At 36.6% G+C, this 23,675-nt stretch overlaps 1 protein-coding gene across 1 annotated transcript in view; it reads left to right on the forward strand.

Moving 5' to 3' along the window:
• Positions 1-23,675, forward strand: part of NSMAF (neutral sphingomyelinase activation associated factor) — a 68,420-nt gene that overhangs the window by 876 nt on the left and 43,869 nt on the right. The window contains exons 2-5 of the mRNA XM_090283659.1: positions 15,787-15,876; positions 20,398-20,476; positions 20,565-20,632; positions 20,712-20,748. Coding sequence (XP_090139785.1) covers positions 15,787-15,876; positions 20,398-20,476; positions 20,565-20,632; positions 20,712-20,748 — 274 coding nt within the window. The remainder of the gene's footprint in view (positions 1-15,786; positions 15,877-20,397; positions 20,477-20,564; positions 20,633-20,711; positions 20,749-23,675) is intronic.

Raw genomic sequence — 23,675 nt, forward strand, 5'->3', positions numbered from 1 at the left:
CCCCCCCGCGCTCCCTGGCCCCGAGATAACCGACGTAAGATCGCGGCGCTTGGCTCGGCGCGGAGGAGCTCCAGCCGGCCCGCTCGGAAGTCCGCGACCCCAGAGCCCGCACCCGGGTCGGAGAGGGGAATGGGGCGGCGGGAGCTGGGGGTGGGGGGGCGGAAGAGGCGGAGGACGTACACGCTGATGCTTCACATCACGGAGTCTTTTTTTCTGACATGTTCAACTTTTTCAGACATAAAGCAGATGCTCCACTGGGCCGGGAGGAGGGCCACAAACAGGGTCTCATTCTGGGAAAGCCAGCGTCCAGTCCCCCAAATGTTTGCTGCTAAGCAGTGAATCTTATTGTACGTGTCATTGAAGGCTTTGCATTCGAAAGCTTGGTGGGGCACTGCAGTCACCACCTGCATCCCGGGAGGGACTGGAGTTCCAGGAGAAGCTAAAATAGCCCCAGGGCAGTGCCCTTTCAGAGTTTCTGATCCTCAGTCTCCACGGGAAGCATCTTGTAAGAAAGAAAGCTTACTTCTGCCCCAACCAGACTTCCCAATGCATTTATGGTGACCGAAACAACGGCAGATGGCAGAAGGAACTGGGGCTGAATTATTTTACACGTATTATTTTAGTTGTGGGAGCTAGTTATGTCAGAGTGCTGCTAACCTGTCACGTTGTGTGATCAGTGGACACCAACAAAGCAGCTTATACGTGCCGATACAAGTGTAGACTTGAAGGTTTGTGTGATCTTGCAGCATCCACACTTGTTTTAGAGATGTTGGCTGGACCTGTTTTGTCATATATTCATATGTCTTTCTAATCTCTACTGTTGGCCTGGCCATCATATCCATAGTCTGAATTTTTTTTCACTAGCGTGGAGAAGGAGATAAGATATACCAAAAAACATCTTGCATATGGCTTCCAAGAACTTTTTAGCAGTGTCATTACATTTTAGCTGTAAAAAGTCTTTCTTATTCACTAATAATTGGACTATAAGGTATTCACACTTGTAGAGGCTCTTCTGACTTCGTTTGTAATGCTTGCTTCATGTAGAAAGAGCTTGAGTCTCTTTGTTTCTGTACCAGTAACATTAGGATATGATGGTATTCTGTGTTAAATATAGAGGTATGTTCAAATTTTACATTGTGAGAACTTTAAAACACTTGAATTGCCATCGTGTTCTATGATCTAAGCATCATTTGTAACAATTCCATTGCCTCTTTGATAGGCAGGAAAACCTGTTTTCTTTAGATCTAGCAGTTATTTCAGTGGCAGTAATTTGTGTTGAATTTGGTTAGCTTACATAGCTCTGCATTGTCACAAGAGTCTGCAATTATATTTCTGTGTAACGTCTGCTTTGTTGGTATTCATTGATCAGACAACATGACAGGCTAGCAGCACCCCAATGTACGAGCTAGCTCTCATAACTGAAACATTTATTCATTAGGCAGGAGGCAGCAACTGTTCCTGAAAAAGTTAGGGCCACATATTTTCTATTTATTTGAGGCCTACTTGCTGACTGCCCAAATTCTTTAATGCTCTCTGCCCCTTGGCTCTGTAACTTCGGATGGGCAGACTTGAACCAGGATGGATGGTGTCTGTAAAATATCAGTTTGAATGACAGGAATCTTGTCTCACAAACTGATGTGGGCTAGAATCAAGCAGTCTCTCTATAAGTCTTAGGATTCATTCTGAAAGACAATATTGCAGCCAACTTTGTTCATTCCCAAGTTTACCATTTTTATACATGTTTTTTCTGGCTAAATCCTTTGGTGTCAATTATCACTAATTAGCAAAACGATTGATATGGTGTATTGACTAGGGCATATATCCAAGGGAACTGTTACTTTCCTTGGGGCTGTTTCATGAAAAGGCCTCACCTCTTCAGAACTGTGAGTTCATAGGTCCCTCTCATGCTGCTTTAGAGATTTTATATTTCTACTGCTACCAAGTGATGACCCCAGAGAAGGAGAAACTTGAAGTTAGCATTTATTTCCTTTACTGTTAAGTTGATGCTAGTGCATTTCACGGAAGTGGTAATTCAACAAAGTAGAAGCAGAGAGCCTAGGAGATTCCTGGATTGGTGGCTTACGTCATGGTGGTGGCGGAAGACATGGAGAAAAGTGAATGGATTTTAGATGTTTTAAGGAGGTAGCATTGACAGATCTTGGTGTGATGGATTGTATGTAGGAGATAACAGAAGAAGAATCCCAGCTAGAGTTGTCAGATGAACAATGAATAATCTTAGGATAACTATATCCTGTGCAATATTTCATATAAATATTTATATATTTATACTGAAAAATTTTTGTAATTTATCTGAAAGTCAAATTTAACTAGGTGTCTTCCATTTTTATTTGCTAAACATGGCAGTCATACACTCAGGTTTGTGGTTTGAACAACTGTGATGCCATTTATTGGTGATGTCTATGAAGAAATGCTCTGGTAATTTTCAATATACGAAAATGAAGAGATACTTGGCCTTTCAAATTAAGTACACTAGCATTCTGGTTAAGATTTAGATGGCAGAAACCATATTGATTTTACTGTTTTTTGTTTTTGTTTTTTTAATTCCCCATGTAGGTATTAATGAAGATAAAGGGGAAATTTTTTTCAAAAGACAATTCGCATATCCTCCTTTGGAATTGTTGGACATGGTAATGTGTACAGTGGGTTACCAGTTGAGGATATTCTACAAACTGCTGCTATTTAAGATATTTCTATTTTAAGATTTAAGAATAAAATAATTGTTCAATGATTTTTATCTTCACATCTAAAAGTGTGGGGGACTAAAGCTATTTTCTTCTTGGGTGATGTAGAAATTTAGATAATTGAGGCATGTTCTTACTGGGGGAGAGTCAGTTTTCTCTCTATAAAGTCGTAGAACAGGTTACATAACTATGGCTCATAAACTGCCATTCCAGGCTAAAGCATTAGAGATCACAAATTCTGTACTGGGCACACATATTACATTAATAGCTTTACAGGCACTTCTTAGACTTCAGCTTTGCTTCAGACATTCCATGTGTATAATTCTCATGGTTATGCTGATATTAAATTTCTTGGCTAATATTAAATATCTTCCACTTCATATGTTTATTTTATCAGTTGATTATGTATTCATTATACTAAAAATACTTGTTAGAAAGCAAAGTGATTTGTTATACTCTTATTTAATTTTTCATTTCTAAAACTGAACATCCTATTTTTAAATATCTCTATGGGATATACCAAGTGTTGAAAATGGAGGTAAATAGCAGAATCAGCACTTAGAACGGCCAATGAGCTGAAATAAATTGCATTACATTAAGCTTATTAATTGTGATTAGATCTTCTATTTCCTTAATGAATTTTTTTTCTGATTGACTTATTAATTACTGAGATGCTTCATGATGCAAACTTTGCCTTGTACTTCTATCAAAGTTTGCTATCTGTACTTTCAGTGTATGTTATTAAGTCTGCGTAAGTTTAGAATTGATATCTTCTTAGTCAATTGAATTTTCATCAATATATAATGACCTCTTTTAGTATTTTTTTATATTTTATCTGATAGTAATATAAAATATCAGTTTTCTTTTGATTATTTGCATTATATACAATTTTTCATTCTTTCAACTTTTGTGTGTCCATAGGTTTTAGGCATATTTCTTCTAAGGCTTATAGTTGGAATTTTAAATAATTCATTCTGATAATTATTGTCTTGATAGAAGAGTCCATTTACATTTACTATTATTACAAATATATTTTGATTGATTTTTACTTTGTTGTCTTATTTTTCCTTAGTTTGAATTAAGATCCCTCTTGTTCCCTTTCATTTTTCCTGAAGTGTATAGAAGATATATAGATAAGATATAGATATAGATATAGATATGTAGATATAGTAATTCAGTTTTTCTAGTGGTTACCTTTGAAATTTTAATGTTTGTATTTAACTTAAGGTCTGAAGCTAATCATTCTCTTTACCCTACTCTCTAATAAGGACCTTGGAATATTTAACTCCTGTTGACCCATCCTAAATTATAATTTGTTATTTAAATCTACAAATTAGACATTACCTTAGTCTCCCCTTATCCATGGGGATACATTGCAAGAAGTACAGTGAATGCCTGAAACTGTGGATGGTACCGAATCCTGTATATATTATGTTTTTTCATATACATACACACATACATACACTTTACAGCTCTTCTTTGGCATATTCGAATTGCCAGCATTACTGCTCTTTCACTTTGGGACCATTATTAAGCACAATAAGGATTATTTGAACACAAGCACTGCAACACCACAACCGTTTATGAGATAACTGAGGCAGCTAGTAAGTAACTACTGGGTGGGAGGAGTTGGACCAAGGGCTGATTCATGTTCTGAGTGGGACCCAGCAGAAAAGCACAAGATTTTATCATGCTTCTCAGAACAGTGCCACCATTTAAAACTTATGAATTGTTTATTTCTGGAATTTTCCATTTAATTTTTTTGGACTGTGGTTGACCACTGATAACTGAAACCACAGAAAGTGAAATTGCCAATGGGATGAGGGGTCTACTATATAATTGTCCAGTTAATGCTAATGTAGTTTTACATGCATATTTTGTTCAGCATTCATTCTTGCATATCATATCTTCCCTTTGGAATTACTTTCTCTTTCCTGAAGAATATCCTTTAGAAGTACCCCTGATGAGGGTCTGATGATAGTAAATTATGTTTGTTTTTGCCTGTCTGAACAGGTCTTCATGTTATCCTTGTTTTGAAAATCAGTTTTGCTAGATGTATCATTCTCTGAGCATCTTGAAAATTGTGCAAACGAAGGCAAATGGCCAGGCAATATGCTTGCTAGAGCAGCATTCGCTGGAGGAAACTCTACAGGGAAAAGGTAGTGACAGGTGTGCCATGCCCCACTATTGCAGCATTTAGCTGCCTTGGCAGGGTCGGGCTTCAGACTCCAGGAGAAACCTGCATCCCATGGAATGCTTGGGTTGGGATATAGTAGAGCTACACTGTGATACAACCTTGGCTCCTTATATCCAGCTCAGCTTTTGTGGCTGTGGATAGGCCTTGCCCCTTTCCTGGCCTGACTGGGGACTGTCTATGCCTTTGCCCTTAGGTCTGTATGATGTGACAGGACAGGGCAGTATTTGTTGTATCTGTGTTCATGGTTAGGGGAGTATGATTAAGACACTGGGATCCTAGTCTCGTGGTTGACCAGAACTGTTTCCTTTAACACAAGACCACAGCAAGTTTCCATGTAGCTTTGCAGAAGGCTACTTTTTCTTCTGGGAGACTAGCCTGCAATAAACCCATATCATTTAAGTCTTAATTGTTCCTTGTAAGTAATGTCTTTTCTCTGGCTGCTTTTCAGATCTCTCTGTAGTGTTTTGAAATAGAGATTTCTTTATATTCATCTATCCTGATTCTGTAAACAGTTTGGAAAATTTTGGAGCCAAGCCTTTAGCTCTTGGAATATTGCACCTCCCCATTCTTTTATATCTTCTAACCACTCTTTAATATTATTTTTCTGTACTATGTTGTAGGTTATTTAAATCCATCTTACAATTTACTAATTTTCTCTCTAGTTGCCGAATTTTCTGTCTGTTCCATTAGGTTAAGTTTTAACTTCAGTTATTATATTTTAAAATCTCTAGTTTTATTGGGTCAATTTCTAAGTGCCTGGTCATTTTTTATAAGGGTTTGTTTTGTTATATTTTGATGTCCTTATATTCTTTAAATTTATTTATTGGGATGATCATATACAGAAAATAAATTATCCATGGCCTTTAAAGATTTGATTATTTTGCTGCTTATACTGACACTCATTCGATAATTTTATTTCCTTACTTGTTTTATGATTCTTGATTGTAGCCTCCTGTTCCTTGGAGTTTATTCTTGGGAATTCTTAGAGGCCTGCATTTGAAGGGTGTTTTTCCAGAAAGTGTTTTTATTTACTTCTGCTAGCCCCCCACCTCCATGACCATCCTTTCAAGGCACATGGTCCTAATCAATTCAGACTCTAGACTACTCAAAGAGTTGGGCAAAACCCCAGGGGAGAAGACTGCTCCAATGCCTGCTAACTTCTTTGTTTCTCTTTTCTAAGTTTTTCTCTTTTTCATCACTTCAGCCAAGCATTTGAAATTTTTTTTTAGTAATATATCTAGCAATTTTAGAGTATCTGTACTGAGATTGTTTTTCTCTACATCTACTCTGCCAAGTGCCTGAAAAGGAATTCCTGCTGATTCTTTAAGTGCAGGTTTATTTAATAAGTCTATAAACCCACTGCTTTAAGAAAAGACTTCTGAGGTCATCTAGTCTGTATCTCCCTCCCCTCAACTTTACAGTTGAGGTCTAAGTAGGTAAAATGATTTGATTAAAAGTCCAACAGCCAAGTCATGGCTGAATTAAGGCTAAAACAAATGTTTTCTGATTCAAGTCCAGCCCCTCTTCCACCATAACATGATGCTTTAAAAAAAAAAAAAAATACTAGGCCAGTGCTTATTTTTATAGTATCTCTGGAATTTAGAATGATGCAGGAATGATCAGAAGCCTGGTTTATGTAGACATTAGAATCTTGTTACTCCAAGTGTGATCTATGGGTCAGCAGCATCAGCGTAGCCTCTGAACTTATAAAATGCAGAATCTCAGGCTCCGCTCCAGATCTACTGCTCAGAATCTACAAGATTCCCAGGTGGTTATACACACTCTAAAGTTTGAGAAGCAATGTTTTAGAAAACAGTACTTAAGCATTTATCTTGATTTTTTTGTTCGTTTGTTTGTTTGTTTGCTGTTTTGGTTCCTTCATTTTGCCATTTGTTCTTAAAGATAATGAGATTGGAAAATTGAAACATGTCTTTGGGGATTGTTTCAGTGAAAGTGACTTTGATGTCTGAACCATGCAAAGTAAGTGCATCTCACATAGTCAGAGAGGAATGTAATTTCCTAGGGTCTGGCCCAGTGATAGAGCTTTAAACTTACTCCCAAGCAAAGGGATCAAAAGGCCAGATGAGCCCCTGACCAGTGTGGCTTAATTGGTAGGGCATCGATCCACAAAGTGAAAGGTCGCCAGTTGGATGTCTGGTCAGGTCACATGCCTGGGTTGCAGGTTTGGTCCCCAGTTGGGGCACATGCGATTCACAGCTGATCAGTATTTCTCGCCTCAGCTCTTTCTACCTCTCTCTAAAATAAAGTAAAATAATATTAAAAAACAGAAAGGCCAAATGAACTAGTGAGATTGATTACACTGGAGGACAGCAGGCATGTGATGAATTGCTAATCCAGAGGAGGACAAGCCAGTAATCTACTTGAGAAAACAATTGATTCATGGACTAGAAATAACATTTAGTCACTCAGACGGTGCTATGCAGGTATGTAAAACATGGATAATAAAATCAGTGAAATTGTATTACAAAAGAGTGTAATGTATGTCTTAGGTGTCACTGAAGATTGTTACGATGGGTCTCAAGATTGGAATCTAGTGCTAAAAAGCTACAGACCCATTCATAAGGAAAGACCTATTAGGAGATAAAACAATGGGATCTGAATTTCAAGAAGATACAGGTCTGCTGGGGAATGCATGAACCAGAGATAGGGGGGAAATAGAGAACTTATTGGAAAGAAGAACAGAGATAACATAATTGTGTTTATTTGTTACAGGGCATCTAAGCAGGTAGAAAAAATAGATGAGAACCTGATGTAGATTGAAAATAGGAAGTGGCAATACCAAAAAAAATGACAGGAGGCCTTACTTAGTCAGTGCTTACTTAGCTATACTTACAGTTCTTTGACTTCCCTTGTTGGAGTTTATTTATCTTAAGGCAGAGAATTTGAGAACTTTACAAAATTCTAAATATTAAAGAGAAATTAGTCAACTAAGTAGCAATGAAAGAAACCTGCAGAAAAAGCTGTCATATCCAGTTATTTGCTGTTGGAGCCCAGGAGGATGAAGGAAGATTCTGTCACATATAGAATCAGATTTTTCAGAAGACAGTTATTGGAAGTTTCAAGGGGAAAAAAAATAGGTGTTTTTATGGGACAGTTCTGGAAAGGATATTGAACCAGGAGGTTTGTGAAACTACAATTCAGAACATCCAGTTCAAATGGTGCTTGGTGAAAAGTTAAAAAAAGAAATTAGACAAGCAAAGAAATATAGAATGGTTGTGTATGTACTGTTCCTCTGGGCAGTACAAAAAGATCAACAAACAAGTATAGATTGAGAGATGTTATAGACTTACACAATTAGCATTAAGAAACTTACTGAGGAAAAATAAAATGAAACTCAAAGCCCCAAATGAGTGGTGGTTCTTAAAAATGCTGTGGATGAAAACAATTTTTAAGTCTCCAAAAGTTGTGTTTAAAACTTGGCTGCTGCCTAGGGCCCAGCCTGGTAGTGTAAAGTTGATTGATGATGGAAGAAGTGGCTTTTATTTTGCGTCTGTTAATGATACCAACCACTAGACTGAAAGTGACAGATAAACTTCCATAAGATGGGTGAAGATGCAAAGGGCACCATATACTTGTGTCTCCTGGCATAAACTTCTGGGAGAGTTTGAGGTTAGAACCCCACAATTGTTCCAGTGATGTAGGAACTTTGAAAGGTGCAGAAAAAACATAAGTAGGCCAAATGCTAGTTCTAGATCGTACAGATAGTTTGTAAAACCACTGGAAGAGGAAGTTGTTGTCACCAGTCTCCAGCATGAATTTCCACTATGAAGTCTTATTGCTAATCTAATCTCTTTTACCGAGTTCTGACTGGTAGATCAGGAAAATGCAGTAGTTTTAGTTCATCTAAACTTTGGCAGAGAATAAAATTTGTTTTTGTGATGTCTTAATAGCAGATTTGAGAAAGGAGAAATAATGTTAGTGTAGATAGGTGGAATGATATTTGTTTGAATGAGTCTATTCAGAGGTTGCCTGTCACATGTATTACTGGGGGAACATTTCTAATGGTGGATCTTAGGACTGTGTTCTTACCCTTATCTTTTCAACATTTTTCTTAATGCCCTCCTTGTTTGAGAGGCCGTTTTAGGAAGCTTACAAAAACAGCCCAATTTAGGTAAACTGACTCTCTAGGTGGTGGGGGCACTACAGTCCAGCTTAATCCAAGGATAGTGTTGGGGTTCTCAGAGTAGAAATGGTAACTACATGACACTCGTGCCCTTTCCTGTACCTGCTCACACATCACTAAGGTAGCATGGCACTTTCTCCCATTGAGCCCCTTTTACAATCCTCCTCAACACAGTGGAGCCTGTTTTACACCTCCAATCTAAAGAAATGATTGACTAGCAAAATCATCTGTATGCATAATCAATACTGTTCATTAACAGAGTGTTGAATAATTGCTGAGTGGCCATGAATGCAAAGGCTGCCTGAAATGAACTTATTTTATGTTGTTGGTTAAGTGTTGAACACTATGCTTTAAAATTTGGGTGACGTGAGGATGGGACAGCATCTTTTAAGAAAATTAAGCTGCTGAATGAGTAAATTCATCTAAAGGAAATGCCACCAAGCCTCTGTAAACATGGAATAAATTAAGGAATACTCAGGGGCAGGACCGAGTCCCCTTAAAGAAATAATTCATAGTCTGATATAATCCTAATGAATGAGATCATAAAATTATGAAAGGGATTTAAAAAATTTAAAGCATAGATAATACAAAGGGAGCAGAGCCACATGGAGGGTGGGCAACATGGTGCCTGGCCAGTGATTTGCCCAGGATTTCTCCAGGGGTAGAGACCCCTGGTGGAGGGTTTTGCCCCACCACTACCACCCTTCCTCCTCTCACCATCCAGTCCCCAGAATCCCATTCCTTCCTTTCCTTATTCTACTGAGGGCAGGGAGGGGAGGCAGACCTGGTTCCAGGGATACCATGTCAGACTCTGAGGAGGAGAGTCAGGTCATGCCTGGACGGCACCTCCGGAAAGACCTCCTCCTTAGCTCCATGTTTTGCTCGAGAAACTTTTGGGAAACAATACAAACAATCTGTAGGATTGGATTTTTTTTTTGAGAAGGATAGCATTGCCAGGAAACTTGAATGTTACTCTTCAAGTTTGGGGTGTAGGAGGGCAGACAATAGGGGGCAAGATGTCGGGTAAATATATCTATGGAGCACAGGGAATCCACTTGCTATATGATATTACAAATTATCAAAGCTTTGAGAATTTAGAAGACTGGTGTACTGTGGTGAAGAAAGTGAGCAGAGTCAGAAACTCAGCCACTGATTGCCTTGGTGGGCAATAAAAATACAACTTCCCTGAAGTAAGCAAGGTGATTGAGAAAACGCCTAAAGATGTGTATAATATTTTTAATAACAGTTTTGATGATTGATACATGTAACTGGTCTGTTGCTTTGGCCAATTCCTGTTAAGAATGCAACCATAGCCTGCAAGCCAAGTGCTGCTGTTTCGATTCCCAGTCAGGGCACATAACTAGGTTGCACGTCAGGTCCCCATTTGGGGGCGCGAGTGAGAGGCAACCAACCACACAGTGATGTTTCTTTCCCTCTCTTTCTCCTTTCCCGTCTCTCTAAAAATAAAATAAACAAATAAATAAATTAAAAAAAAATGCAATCATATAATAAAGTATGCAGTCACACAGAATGTTATATATGTAAAATGAAAATATTATAGATGAACATTTTCCTGAATATTATTTACTGCATATTCTGTCACTGGCTCAGTTTTGTATGATCATGTTATTAGGTCCAGTGAGAGTGAGAGGAGAAACAACAGGAGAACAGGCCATAAGTTTAAAAGATTTATTTTCCCAGCTGCACAAATGGACTGAGACCAGGAAGGCAGGAAAGTAGGAAGGTGTCAACAGCAAACAAAAAAATGCATGGGTTTTTAAGGGGCAAAGGGGAAGGGAATTGAAGGGACTCTCTGTTGATGGCTTTGGGGGAGTTGACCCTCAGAACAGAGAGGCTTCCTAAAACAGAAGAGTTATTAAGTTCTTGCCAGCAGACTACGGTATCTTTGAAGGACATAGGCCTTGCCAGGAAGCTGAGATATCTCTGAAGGACACAGGCCATCACTGGTGTCAGCAGTTACTGTGGGGGCAGCAGATTTATTGGGGGTTAGGTAGTCCCTGACACCAGCAGTTACTGTGGGGGCTTGCTAAAACCAGGCCTGGGTTCCCAGAACTCAGGTCCTATGTCTAAGACATGTAATTAAAGATGTTACAATTTGTGTTTCTAAGTTGATGTTACGTTAGTATAATAGAATGCATTCATTTTCTTTTTTGGAGATAAAATTATTAGTTTGGCCAAAAAGTTTGTTGGTTTTTTTCCTGTTAGATGATTCTAATAGTGCTTAGTTGTCTTTTAACTTCATTTGAAACTATTTTGTTAGATTGTATTGTGAGAGCTGTCATATCAGCATGCATTTTAAAAAAATTATCAAAATTGGTGAATTTTTGTGTAGTCATTTTAATATTGAAGATGGAAGAAAATACGCAATGTTTTCGGCATATTATGCTTTATTACTTCAAGAAAGGTAAAAATGCAACTGAAATGCAAAAAAAAAAAGATCTGTGCAGTGTATGGAGAAGGTGCTGTGACTTATTGAACGTGTCAGAAGTGGTTTGTGAAGTTTCATGCTGGAGATCTCTTGCTGGGCGATGCGCCATGGTCAGGCAGACCAGCTGAAGTTGATAACAATCAGATCGAGACATTAATTGAGAACAATCAACCTTTATACCACACAGGAGAGAGCCAACATACTTACAATATCCAAATCAATAAAGTTATTGGTGAATATGAAAACTGTGTCTTTTATTTTACAGAAAAAACCATACGGACTTTTTAACCAGCCCAATATATTTTTAAAAATTTAAGCCATGTAATCTTTTATGTAGAGAATGTAGTTTGAAAAATCATTGTTCAAAATAGCATAAATCTTTATCATAGTCATTACATACAAAAATTTTAAAACAGGTATAACTGAACACTTCAATAAAAAGAACAAATAACCTCAAAAAGTTATTTAATTCTTCAGTTTTGAATAATATGATTTTGTTTTATCCCTTCACCAACCACGTGTTTTGCATTCCTTACAAAATACATATATTAATAAATTACTTGAGGATACAACTCATTTACCAAAATAATGATTCTAGTTCTATAATAATCCCTATAATTAAATTTTATTGTGGTGAAAAACATATAACAAAGGTTTACCATTTAAACCATTTTAAGTATATAGCACAACAGTGTTAAGTATGTTCACATTGTTGCGTGACAGATCTCTAGAACTTTTTCATCTTGCAAAACTGAAACTCTGTACCTACTGAACAACAACTCCCCTTTTTCCCTACCCCTGGCTCCTGGCAACCACCATTCTATTTTCTCTTCAAGTTTGACTACTTTAGATACTTCATATAAGTGGAATCATGTAGTATCTTTTTGGGACTGGCTTATTTCACCTAGCATGATGCCCTTAAGGTTCATCTATGTTGCAGCATAGGACAGAATTTTTTTCTTTTGAAAGGCTGAATAATAGTCCATTTTCTGTGTATATCACATTTTCTTTATTCATTCATCTGTGTATGAACATTTAGGTTGCTTCCACATCTTGCCTATTATGAGATGTTGCAGTACACATGAATATGCAAATATCTATTTGAGATCCTGTTTTTATTTCTTTTGGGTGTATACCCAGAATTGGGACTGATGGATCATATGGTAGCTCTAATTTTAATTTTTTGAGGAACCTCTATACTGTTTTATGAAGCTGCTGCACCATTTTACAATCCACCAACAGTGCGCAAGTGTTCTGATTTCTCTGCATCCTTATCAACATTTGTCTTTTTTCTGTTTTTTTCTTTTAATAGTGTGTGAGGTGATATCTCATTGTAGTTTTGATTTGCATTTTCCTGATGATTAGTGATATTGAGCATTTTTTTCATGCACTTGGATATCTTTTTTGGAGAAATGTCTATATAAGTCTTTTGCCCATTTTTTAATTGGGTTAATTTTATGTTGTTAAGTTTTGTATATAATTTGGGTATTAAATCCTTATCAGATATATGGTTTGCAAATATTTTTCCCATTTCTGTAGGTTGCCTTCTCATTCTGTGGATTGTTTTTTGTTTTGTTTTTGTTTTCTGCACAGAAGTTTTTAAGTTTAATGTAGTCACATTTGTCAAATTTTGTAGCCTGTGCTATTGGTTAATATTCAATAAATGATTGCTAAATTCAATGTCAGGAAGCTTTTCCCCTGTGTTTACTTCTAGGAGTTTTATCGTTTCAGGTCTTACATTTAGGTCTAATCCACTTGAGTTAATTTTTGCATACGGTGTAAAGTAATGGTCCAGCTTCATTCTTTTGCATGTGGATATCCAGTTTTCCCCAACACCATTTGTTGAAGTGACTGTCTTTTCCCCTTTCCCCATTGTGTGGCCTTGGAATCCTTGTTAAAGGTCATTTGACCATATATGTGAGCGTTTATTTCTTAGCTATTCTGTTGTATGTCCGTCTTTATGCCAGTACCATGGTTGTTTTCAAACAGTAGCTTTATAATATGTTTTTAATTAGGAACTGTGAGGCTTCCAGCTTTTCTTTTCTTTCTCAATTGTTTTGACTATTTGATTCCATATGAATTTTAGGTTTTTAATGTCTGCAATAAATGCCATGCAGACTTTGATAAGATATTGCATTGAATCTATAGATTCCTTTGAGTAGTCTGGATATTTCAACAATATTAAGGGTAGAATTATATTTTAATAATTATATGGAAGAGCTGGTTGTCTGTGAAAGCTACTCAAATTTCAAAGCAATAAAATTATGCATTGTCTTATTGAAGAATACTTACTTTACCTTCTCTAAGAGAAGGAGAGGGGAGATCAAGAGGGAGAAGTAGGGTTGCATAGCTCTAGCCCAAGCAAAGGGTTTTGAGTTATTAAGATACAAACTAAAAATAAGGGGCAAGGTAATTAGTATCTCTCTGAATTATGCCTTCCTGGAAATTATCTGATATATGAATGAACTGTTCCTAGCAATCTTAACTCTTGTGATTATATTGAAATTCAGAGTATTAATAGTGAGTGCTTTACATTTAGCTCTAGCAGGTTAACCTATGATTAATTCTTGTTCATATATTTTAAAATGTAGAACAGACCAATAAAAGTTGCTTGTTAAGATGGTAAACCAGTTCCTGCTCTCATTATTTTTAACTTACAAGTTATTTTTCTTTTGGTTCAGATATTTTTAATGAGCAATATCTTGTTTCATGAATGAAATTTCTTCTTTGTAAGGATATTCATTATAGTCTTTTAACTTTTTCTGCGTTGTCTGTAGTCGAGTCATGTTCTGCTTGTTTTGATCTAGTTTTTTCATGTTGGAGCCCTGTAATCTTGAGTTGGTCATTCATACTTAAGTGTGAAGTGTGTAATTCTCTATCACTGTTATCTGTTGGACTTCTCTATGGGATGATGTTGTAGAGACCTGGCTCTTTCAAAAATCCGTAGGTCTTTTCTCTCCATCTATTTAGTTTTTTCCCAAAATAATGCAACCGACTGCTGCTGGGAGTGGTACATGTCTTCCTGCTTTTTGCTTAATCACCCTCTTTTTGCTCTGTAGCCCTGCCCTCCCCTGTACTTGATGTCTAGTTTGGAGCCTCTTGTTCAGTTTCTATATAGAAAAACCATGTGCCAGAGTAAAACATGGATAACCATCAGGGGAGGAATCTAGGCCACTGACCTCATTCAGGCTGTCAGTCATCCACCTGTGCTTCATCCCTGCCTTCTTGGGATGTGATACCTGCAACTATGGACTTTCTGGAAGTGCTGTGACTTGTGTTGGTTTTCTCTTCATTGGTGCCTTCTCTGGAGGCATCTGCTCTTCTGGTTTCAGATCACTCCTAATTCCTCCCATCTGCTTTACATAGTAGACATTTATTGATATCTCTTACCTGTTTTTATGTCTTTGCAATTTTCTTTGGTCTGTGGGTTTAACCATTTAAAAAATATTTTGGTTCCCTTTTTAGTAGTGTTCCCAGAGGAAGGAGAAATAAACATGTTTAATCTGCCATATTTAATGTAAATATCTTCCTCCATCACACACCAGAACTTTAAGACCCATTTCAAGTCCCACACTTTTCATGAAAACTTTTCATGGTAACTCTAGATGCTGTTGATATTTCCTGCTTCTTACCCTAAAACAAACAAAATAGTTGTTTGCAGTTCTTTGTCATTTATTTGTTTCTGGGGCCATATAACTAAATTTATACTTTTCCTTGCTACTTTATTTTGTTTTTAAAAGTTTAAAGCATGTAAAACTTTATAAAGAACTAGATTTTAATCCCATTTAGTTCCATTTACTTATTTACTAAACACCCATTGTGTAGAAAGCATTACTTTGGTTATTACAGGGGATATTGTGGGAGTAGCAAGATAGACTCAACTAACCATGGGACTTGACATTGGAGGGGATGTGTGTGGTGGGGAAGGGGACATGGGGATGCCTAGTGTGTCAGTCAGGGGGAATGGGGTCAAAACTCCACCAGTGGGAAAGCACCAAGCTTGTTCAGGCAAGAATAAGTTTTATTTCATGAAATTTGGGGATTTGGTAAAGAAATAATTAATGTGCCTGGTAAACAGTTTTATTTATGCATTTATTTTTGGCAATGCCAGCTTATCTGTCTATTATTTTCTCATTGGACAGAGAGGAGTACTTGGCATATAATATGCACTTAACAAGCATTTTTAAATTTATTGTATGAAAAGCACTTTGGGAATGGATGCTATATATATTCTGCTTTCTTATACTTTAAAAAAAATAAACATGAGGTTTCCCTTCTTCCAACCCCACTTTAGATTTTCTTTGCTCCTGCTTAACTTGGAGGAATACTACTTTGAACAGCATACAGCTCATCATATGCAGCATAAGGGCAGTCAGAATGAAAGGTAAGGAAGAGTTTTGAATCTCTGTGGGCTTTCTATAGTCTGATATTTTTAAATTAAATGTATGGTCATATAGGTTCTTCTCTCCTTTCATATTGAGAAAGCAATGAGAAGAGGTGGGATTTTTAAATTGCTGTCATACTTCAAATATTTTTCAAAGCTAAGGATCAGTATGTACTAATTCCTTTAAGGTTGTATCTCAAATCAGCTGGCTAGGACTCTGATTCATTCTGTCATTTTTTTCTCTTGCATCCCTTTTGTACTTATACTTTCATTGATTTGGCTTATGATGTTATAAAGTAATGATCATAAAACAGAGTTCTATAAAAATAAGTACTGTCAATTTGCACTAGAAGCAACATTTTCTCTATATTTTAATAACTACTTATTACTTACTATAAAGAACAGATTCTGTTTCTTTGGTCATACCTTCTGAAAGTTACTTACAAAAATATACAATGAAGTCTTTATTTAAAATGCCAGCTTGGAATTAATTAAGATGGAAGTTGTCCCATCAAAAATGTTTCTGCTAATGATTTCTCGTTGTCACTTAACAACTATAGGCCCCAACTTACAACATGCTTTCATATCAGATGCTTGAATTTTTATTGTTCTTCATGATTTGTCCTGAAAAGATCAAAGCCTTGTAGTATTTGTTTAAATACAAGCCAAAGTAAAAATGATTTAGCTTTTTGTTTATTATCTTAGGACATGTTTTCCTTAGCATTCAATCAAATTAAACAATTATTATTCCTTGAAAGTAGCTCCTTGCTTTCTTAGATCTGAAATTTAGCTCATATTCATCTCTCTAATTTCATACCTTTTTTTTTCCTCTCAACACTCCTGTGTCCTGTATCATATTAATGGCTTGCTTAAAATTAGATACATTCGTTTATTTTTAAAACACAAATATAAGCTAGCGAACTGAAATCTAGTTTTATAATTTTAAAATTATTATTAGGGTAAAATGGTTCAACCCCATGGAAGCAAATTTGGTAACATCTAGAACAATTGCATGTGCATTAACCTATTGATCTAGCAATGCTACTTCTGGGAAACAACCTCAAAATACACTGGACAGTTTATAAATGGATATATGTACAAGTTTCTTTATTATAGCGGTACTTGACTAGAAACAGTCCAACAAGGAACTGATAGAATAAACCACACAGAGTACACATAGTGGAGTACCATGCAGCTGTGACGAAGGAATAGGGAAGTTCTCTGCCGCAGTGGAGTGATGAGCATGTTAAGTGCAAACAGCAAAGGGCAGAATACTGTGTATTGTATGCTATCTTTCACATGAGAAAGGGGGGAATAATTTTTTATTATGTTTTTAAAATTGAAAAATAATTTATATACTTTAAAAAGCATAAACTAAAAGTTGATGGAAAAGGTTATCGGCACAGAAGAGGGGGGAATCTAGGTGGTAGGTAATGTGGAGATCACAACTCAGCCTCTCTGGTTGTACCTTATTTTATAACTTTGGTTTTGGAACCATAGAAATATTCTTTACATATTTAATACAGAATTAAATTTCAACAGTAAATTTAAAAAATCATAAATTGAAACAAATAAATTTAACTATATAAAGTTAAGGGTTTACCATAGAGAAGAATTTTTTTAATCAACTTCACAGCATAATAATTTGACTATGTCTCTAGTAAGATATATCCTAAGTTGAAAACGAATTGCAAAAAAGTTGTAAACTTTTTAGTGGCAATATTATTGTTAATGATTTTGATATTATTATTTTGGAACTGTTTTATGCACACTTGCACATAGATTTATATAAGTTAAAGCAAATGAGTAATATGCTAATACCAGGACTTAGATTGTCAGCACAAAATAGATACAAATCTAATGCTAAAGGAGTTAAGTAAAAGCCTTGTAATTTTATGTTTTAATGGAAATACTTATATAGATTTATATACTTTTCTTTTAAAAGAAGGTATTTTCTAGCTCTTCCCTCTGGAAAGGCCTAGAAACCACTCAGTAACAAAGAGTTCAGAGATTATGGTCTCTTGAGAATCTCACTTCCTACTAAAAGGAATAATGGCTCCTCAGAAAACAGACTGAGTCTCTCTGGGGCAGAAAAGGTGCATGAAGAGTCTGGAGCATCTTGTCATACTGACAAATAAGGAAGGTATCAAAAACTACTGTACTTTGAATCAAAAGTACACAAAGATCAACTTAAAGAGTTGGGCAAAAATATGGGACAAATTAAGCATCGAAAAATAATGACTACAATGGATTGAAATAGATCAGAATTGTTAAAATCCATGAACTCAATATATATTACTTTTGAAGAATACTAGGAAACCAACTGATTTTTTTTTGAAACTTGATTAAGGTAAAGGATCAAGTTTTTTTGTTTCCTTGTACAAATTGCTTTTCAGGGCACCTATATCATAGATAAGTTGTTCTTTGTTAAGGAGGTCTAGATAATAAACACAGAGAAATGATAAAAATTTCAATCCCTAATGAATAATGGATCTACATTCATTACATAGATGCAGATTACAGCTCTTGGGTAAAATCTGGCCTGCCACCTAATTTGTAAATAAAGTTTCGTTGGGACACAGTCACACTCATTTGTTTATGTATGGTGTGTGACTGCTTTTCTGCTACAACAGCAGAGTTGAATGGTTGTGGCAGAGACCATATGGCCTGCAAAGGTTAAAAATATTTATTATGTGGCTCTTCATAGAAAAAGTTTGCTAGCCCCTGATCTAGACAGAATCTTCAATGGCTGCCTAATCTAGCAGGTGAAAAGCTACCGAGATTTTATAATGTATATATCAAGGCTGACATCACCTGAACCCATTGGAGTCTCCTGATATGAAGTACATGCACGGTGCCACTGAAGCATTTCTTGTCAGAAATCAAACTGGAGTCTGGTTAAGTCTTAATTTTGTCAATTATTTGAAGGAAATGGTATAGAGGAAAACCGCAGAGATGCATTCAGTAAAATTCATAATGTAGAAAAATGAAAATTGTTTTAGATTAAGAGATAATAAGAGACATTATCAATTAAGTATAATATGGACTATGGGTTTTGGTTTGAACAAACCAATTATTAAATTAAAAATTTGATTTGTATGTATTTGACTATATACTTGATGACATTAAGGAATTATTAATTTTTTTGGTGTGATAATGATAGGTCATTTATTTAATGAGTCTATCTTTAGAGATGTATTTATGAAGTGTATAATTTTCAGAATTTTCTCTATAACCCAGCAGTTAGACACAAAACAAGAATGACCTCATGTTAACAGTTGCAGAAGCTAGGTGATTGGTACTTGGAGTTTTCTATTCTATTTGTATATGTAAGAAATTTTTATAAAAGTACTTAAGTTGTTCTTAAGGAATTTAGGATGTTTGAAAAGTAAGTACAGTTAACAGCATGGAAAAAATGATGTAAAATCAAGGATGTAAAAAATCCTTTCAGAATGAAAAATTGCAAACTCTATCATGAACCTTTACCATGATGAATCTTTTCATCCATTCAATACATACATATTGAGCACTGAAGGTAGAAAGCTTCCTGTCCACAAAAGAACAGGGAGTATTACTCTGGTTATGGTAGAAGGAGCAGGGACAGTATTCAGACTGTAAGACTATATTTCTCAGTGTGATTTTTTTTTTAGATACTGTAAGTTTCCAACCAATAGATGATTTAAACTATATAGAGATGACAGATATAAATCCAAGAAGTGGAATTAAAAATCTTAAATCTAATTGGTACTCTTTAAAATTACTTATTATTGCCCTGGCTGGTGTGGCTCAGTGGATTGGGTGTCGGCCTGCAGAGCAGAGGGTTGCTGGTTCGGTTCCCAGTCGGGGCGCATGCCTGGGTTGCAGGCCGGGTCCTCCATTTGGGGTGCACAAGAGGCAACCACAAATTGCTGTTTCTCTCCCTCTTTCTCCCTCCCTTCCCCCCCTCTCTAAAAGTAAACAAAAAAAATTAAAAAAAAAAATAAATAAATAAAGTAAAATAAAATTACTTATTATTATGGAACAAATTTTTTCCTGAATCATACCCCAAAATCACTGTTAAAAGAGTTTTATGTGGTAAATTCAAACTCAGTTTATTTTGCCATTACAATAAGTAAGAAAAAGCTCTCTTACATAGTCAATTTTAGTATTGCCTTCTGAATAGTTTTTTAGATACAGAGAGTTAAAAGGATTTACTAAAGACAGGATAGAATCAGTGTTTCTTAACCATCAGTTCTCTGCTCCTCAGAGTGTAGTTGTGAATACAAAATGAAGTAACACAGATAAAATGCATGGGTAAGTGCTCACCAAATGAATCCGTATTACAGTGTATGCAGATTTCGTTAACCTAGGAGATGAGGAAAATTATTTTGCTATATTTTCTAATCTTTCTTACCCTTCTCTTTAATTCTTTTGTTGATCTTTTATTAGTTGATGCTTTCTAGTTAAAATGTATTATAATTCTTTTGTGACTTTTGTTAACATTCATTAATAATAACCCTTTCTTTGTACTTTGATCTCTAGGAGAATCAGGGGCTCCTTAAAAATATGTTCAAAATCAGTTATTTTTGAACCAGATGCAATATCCCAGCCCATTATTAAGGTAAATCCACTGTAAAAATAGACATTCCTGTTATTTGAATATATTTTACCTTTGCTTATTTTTATATTTTTCTCTTAATTTTGTACAGATTCCTTTGAGAGATTGCATAAAAATAGGAAAACATGGAGAAAATGGAGCCAATAGACACTTTGCAAAGTATGTCATTGTCACTGTTTAATTTTACTTCTACCAAAAAAAATGTATATATGTTTAATAACTTTTTTCTGCATTTTAGGGCAAAATCTGGGGGGATTTCACTCATTTTCAGTCAGGTAAGTCACATAGTAAACATTTTGTCCTAACCTGAATGAACATTTTGTGTGTGTATGTGTGTGTGTGTTTAAGCATGATTAAATTGTAGGAATCTCAAATGAAGGCCATTGAAATAGATGTTTACATTCTTTTAAACAGTTTAATCACTAAGGAATATATATTTTTAAAAGATATGATCCCTAATGAGATAATTAATGTTTATTAAGTGTGTGATACCCGCAGGCTGTAGCTTCATCTTTAGGAGTCCTGGCCCTGTTTGATGATTGATATCAAAGGACTGCGGTTCCTCCTGTGTTGGGTACCCCAACCCGCAGAGATCCCTTGGTGTCACAGATGAAATGAAGACTTCCCCGGCAGCCTGTGCTAGGGAAGAGAAGACTGGCAAATGTCTGAGAGACAAATGCTTTGATTGCCTTCCTCCAAGATCTTTTACTGAGTGCAGTAAGCTTAAGGGCATATAGCATGCAAGTAAAGCTCATCAACCAATGTTAAACAGTGCTGATTACAGAAAACAGATATCATTCAGGGATAACAATTGAAGGAAAGTTGAGATCTCCCTCAGGTCCGGGTGTGTTGGACACAAAGACTTCAGGTGGCCATAAAATAGGGAAGGGTGAGTTCATTTTAAGTTAAAGTTAAAACCTCTGCTGCTAGTACAATAAAGCGATCAAGGGAGGTAAAAGAACAGGGCAAGCCCCAAAGGACATAAAGCATTTTCTCATGGCCTGATTCCCACCGGGGCCCATTGGCTATAGCATTGAGGCACATATGCACCCAGCTTTCCCAGTTTTCCAGTCAGGTCCTACGGGCTTCATTTCCTTCACCTCACCTGCGCAGGGCTCCAAGTCTTGGTACTTTCCCAGGAGGATCCCAACACTCCTGTGGCCTCCTCCTCATTTGGTATTTGGGAGGCCATCAGCCACTTAAATGGATATCAGCTTGACTCATAATGACAGTCAAGGCAGGGACTCAGGATATGTAGCTTTGTATAATTGTGATGCTTGGCATCATGACTTTTTAGTCATTCCATATTTACTTGGTATACAACTATGCACCCAGTACTGTACTTAATACTGGCAATACAGAGATAAACTAAAACATGGTTTTTCTCCTGTCATATACTTTATTTGTCTGTAGATTTTTGAAAAATTGTCAGTAAGATAGGAGTAGAGATTATCTACCACTTTCTTTTGGCTCTGGATTTTACCTTCGTCTTTAAAATGAAAGGGTTAGAGGAGATCAGTGTTGCCTCAGCTACAAACTAGACCCCTAGTTCCTTGAAGTATTCAAAGAAAAAAATCTTTCTGTGATCAAATAAGTGGAGGAAGAACTGTGGGAAACAAAGATACATAGATTTTTTTATTTCAGGACTTGACTCAAAGCTTTCACATAGAGAAGTGCATTGAGTCTCAAGGAGGCCAAAGGTTAGGAGCAGAGAGTGCTCCCAGCTGTTTTCAGATCACCAAATCCTTTGGTCATGGAACACTTTTTAATGTATACTGAAAATTATGTTATGAAAGCTGGGAGAGATCAGATTAGATGATTTTCCAGGTCTGCACCCATGAGTCCATTAATTTTAAGGCAGAAAACATTTCATAGTCTATCTTTAACTTTCTATCTTTGACTTTAACTGACATATAGAAAACAGTTATAGCTGTGTATTACTCAGGGCACATCAGAGAAGGAAAACTCTGATTCCAAAAAACCTCCGCTGCCTTGCGGCATACCTCTTCAGGGGAAAGGCTAAGGGAGTAAACCCCGACAGAAAATCCGGAGCCGGAGTCCCTAAGGCGGTTTGACGTTGTAGTCAACACCGGCAACTCCTGCGGCGCACCTGAAGCCAAGCTGTATTGACTCCGTCTTTCCCTTGGACCCTTCAGCTGCGAAGAGAGGGGGGGTCTGCTGCATGGGCAACAGCAGACCCTCCATATCACCCTGCCCAGGCTCTGTAGCTTCAGCTCCACTGGAGAGGACACTCCAGCGTCATCGCAAGATGTCGATTCAACACGGGAGGAGACAGATACCGTGTCACTCCCGAGTTGGACTGCACAGCCATTCTCGGCGGTGCAGATAGACTCTTAAGAAGCTACACCATCGTCTCTCGAGACGGATGGCTGCCGCCGCCGACTTTGGGAGAGAACACCATTATTAATAATGCTAGTCTGCTCTTATGTTTTCCTTATTTCTATAGTATCATTCTATATCATTGTCTTATTCTGAAAAGTCTGTATCTTGAAAGGAAGAAATACTTTTCAATTGGAAATATGGTTTCCATTAGAAAAATATACATTTTGGTAAAACTTTAGTAACTTTGGGCTTAGAAATAAAGCCCTCAAATTCTCCCACCTACTCTTAATAGTTTGTAGAAGAGGTCTTATATCAAACAAACTCAAAATCAACTCTTTTAACACCAGGGCATGACTAGACACAGGTTAACTGTTTTCAAGTTTTATTTTAAGCTTCCTGAGTGTTAAATACACAATCAAGAAATACAACTTCTATGTTTTTTTTTATTATTTACTAGGTCACAGTGTTTCAGAAACATAATGGCCTCCTCTTATCTGCAGGGGATACATTCCAAGACGCCCAGTGAATGTCTGAAACTGCAGATAATACTGAACCCTATGTATATATCATGGTTTTTCCTATACATTGTACATTTTCACTTAATGGAAGCACTTTACAGCTTTTCTGGGCATGTCCTAATTGCCATCATCACTGCTCTTGTGCTTTGGGGCTATTGAAATAAGGGTGACTTGAGCACAAGCACTGGGATACTATGACAGTCTTCTGATAACCGGGTCAGCTACTAAGTGACTAATGGGTGGGTAGCATATTCAGTGTGGATATGCTGGACAAAGGAATTATTCATGTCTGGGTGATTGGAGAAGGAGGACATGAGATTTCATACTGCTTCTCAGAACAG

Source organism: Furipterus horrens, unplaced genomic scaffold (genome assembly GCF_987537825.1).
Source record: "Furipterus horrens unplaced genomic scaffold, mFurHor1.1.pri manual_scaffold_7, whole genome shotgun sequence".
Classification (NCBI taxonomy): Eukaryota; Metazoa; Chordata; class Mammalia; order Chiroptera; family Furipteridae; genus Furipterus; species Furipterus horrens.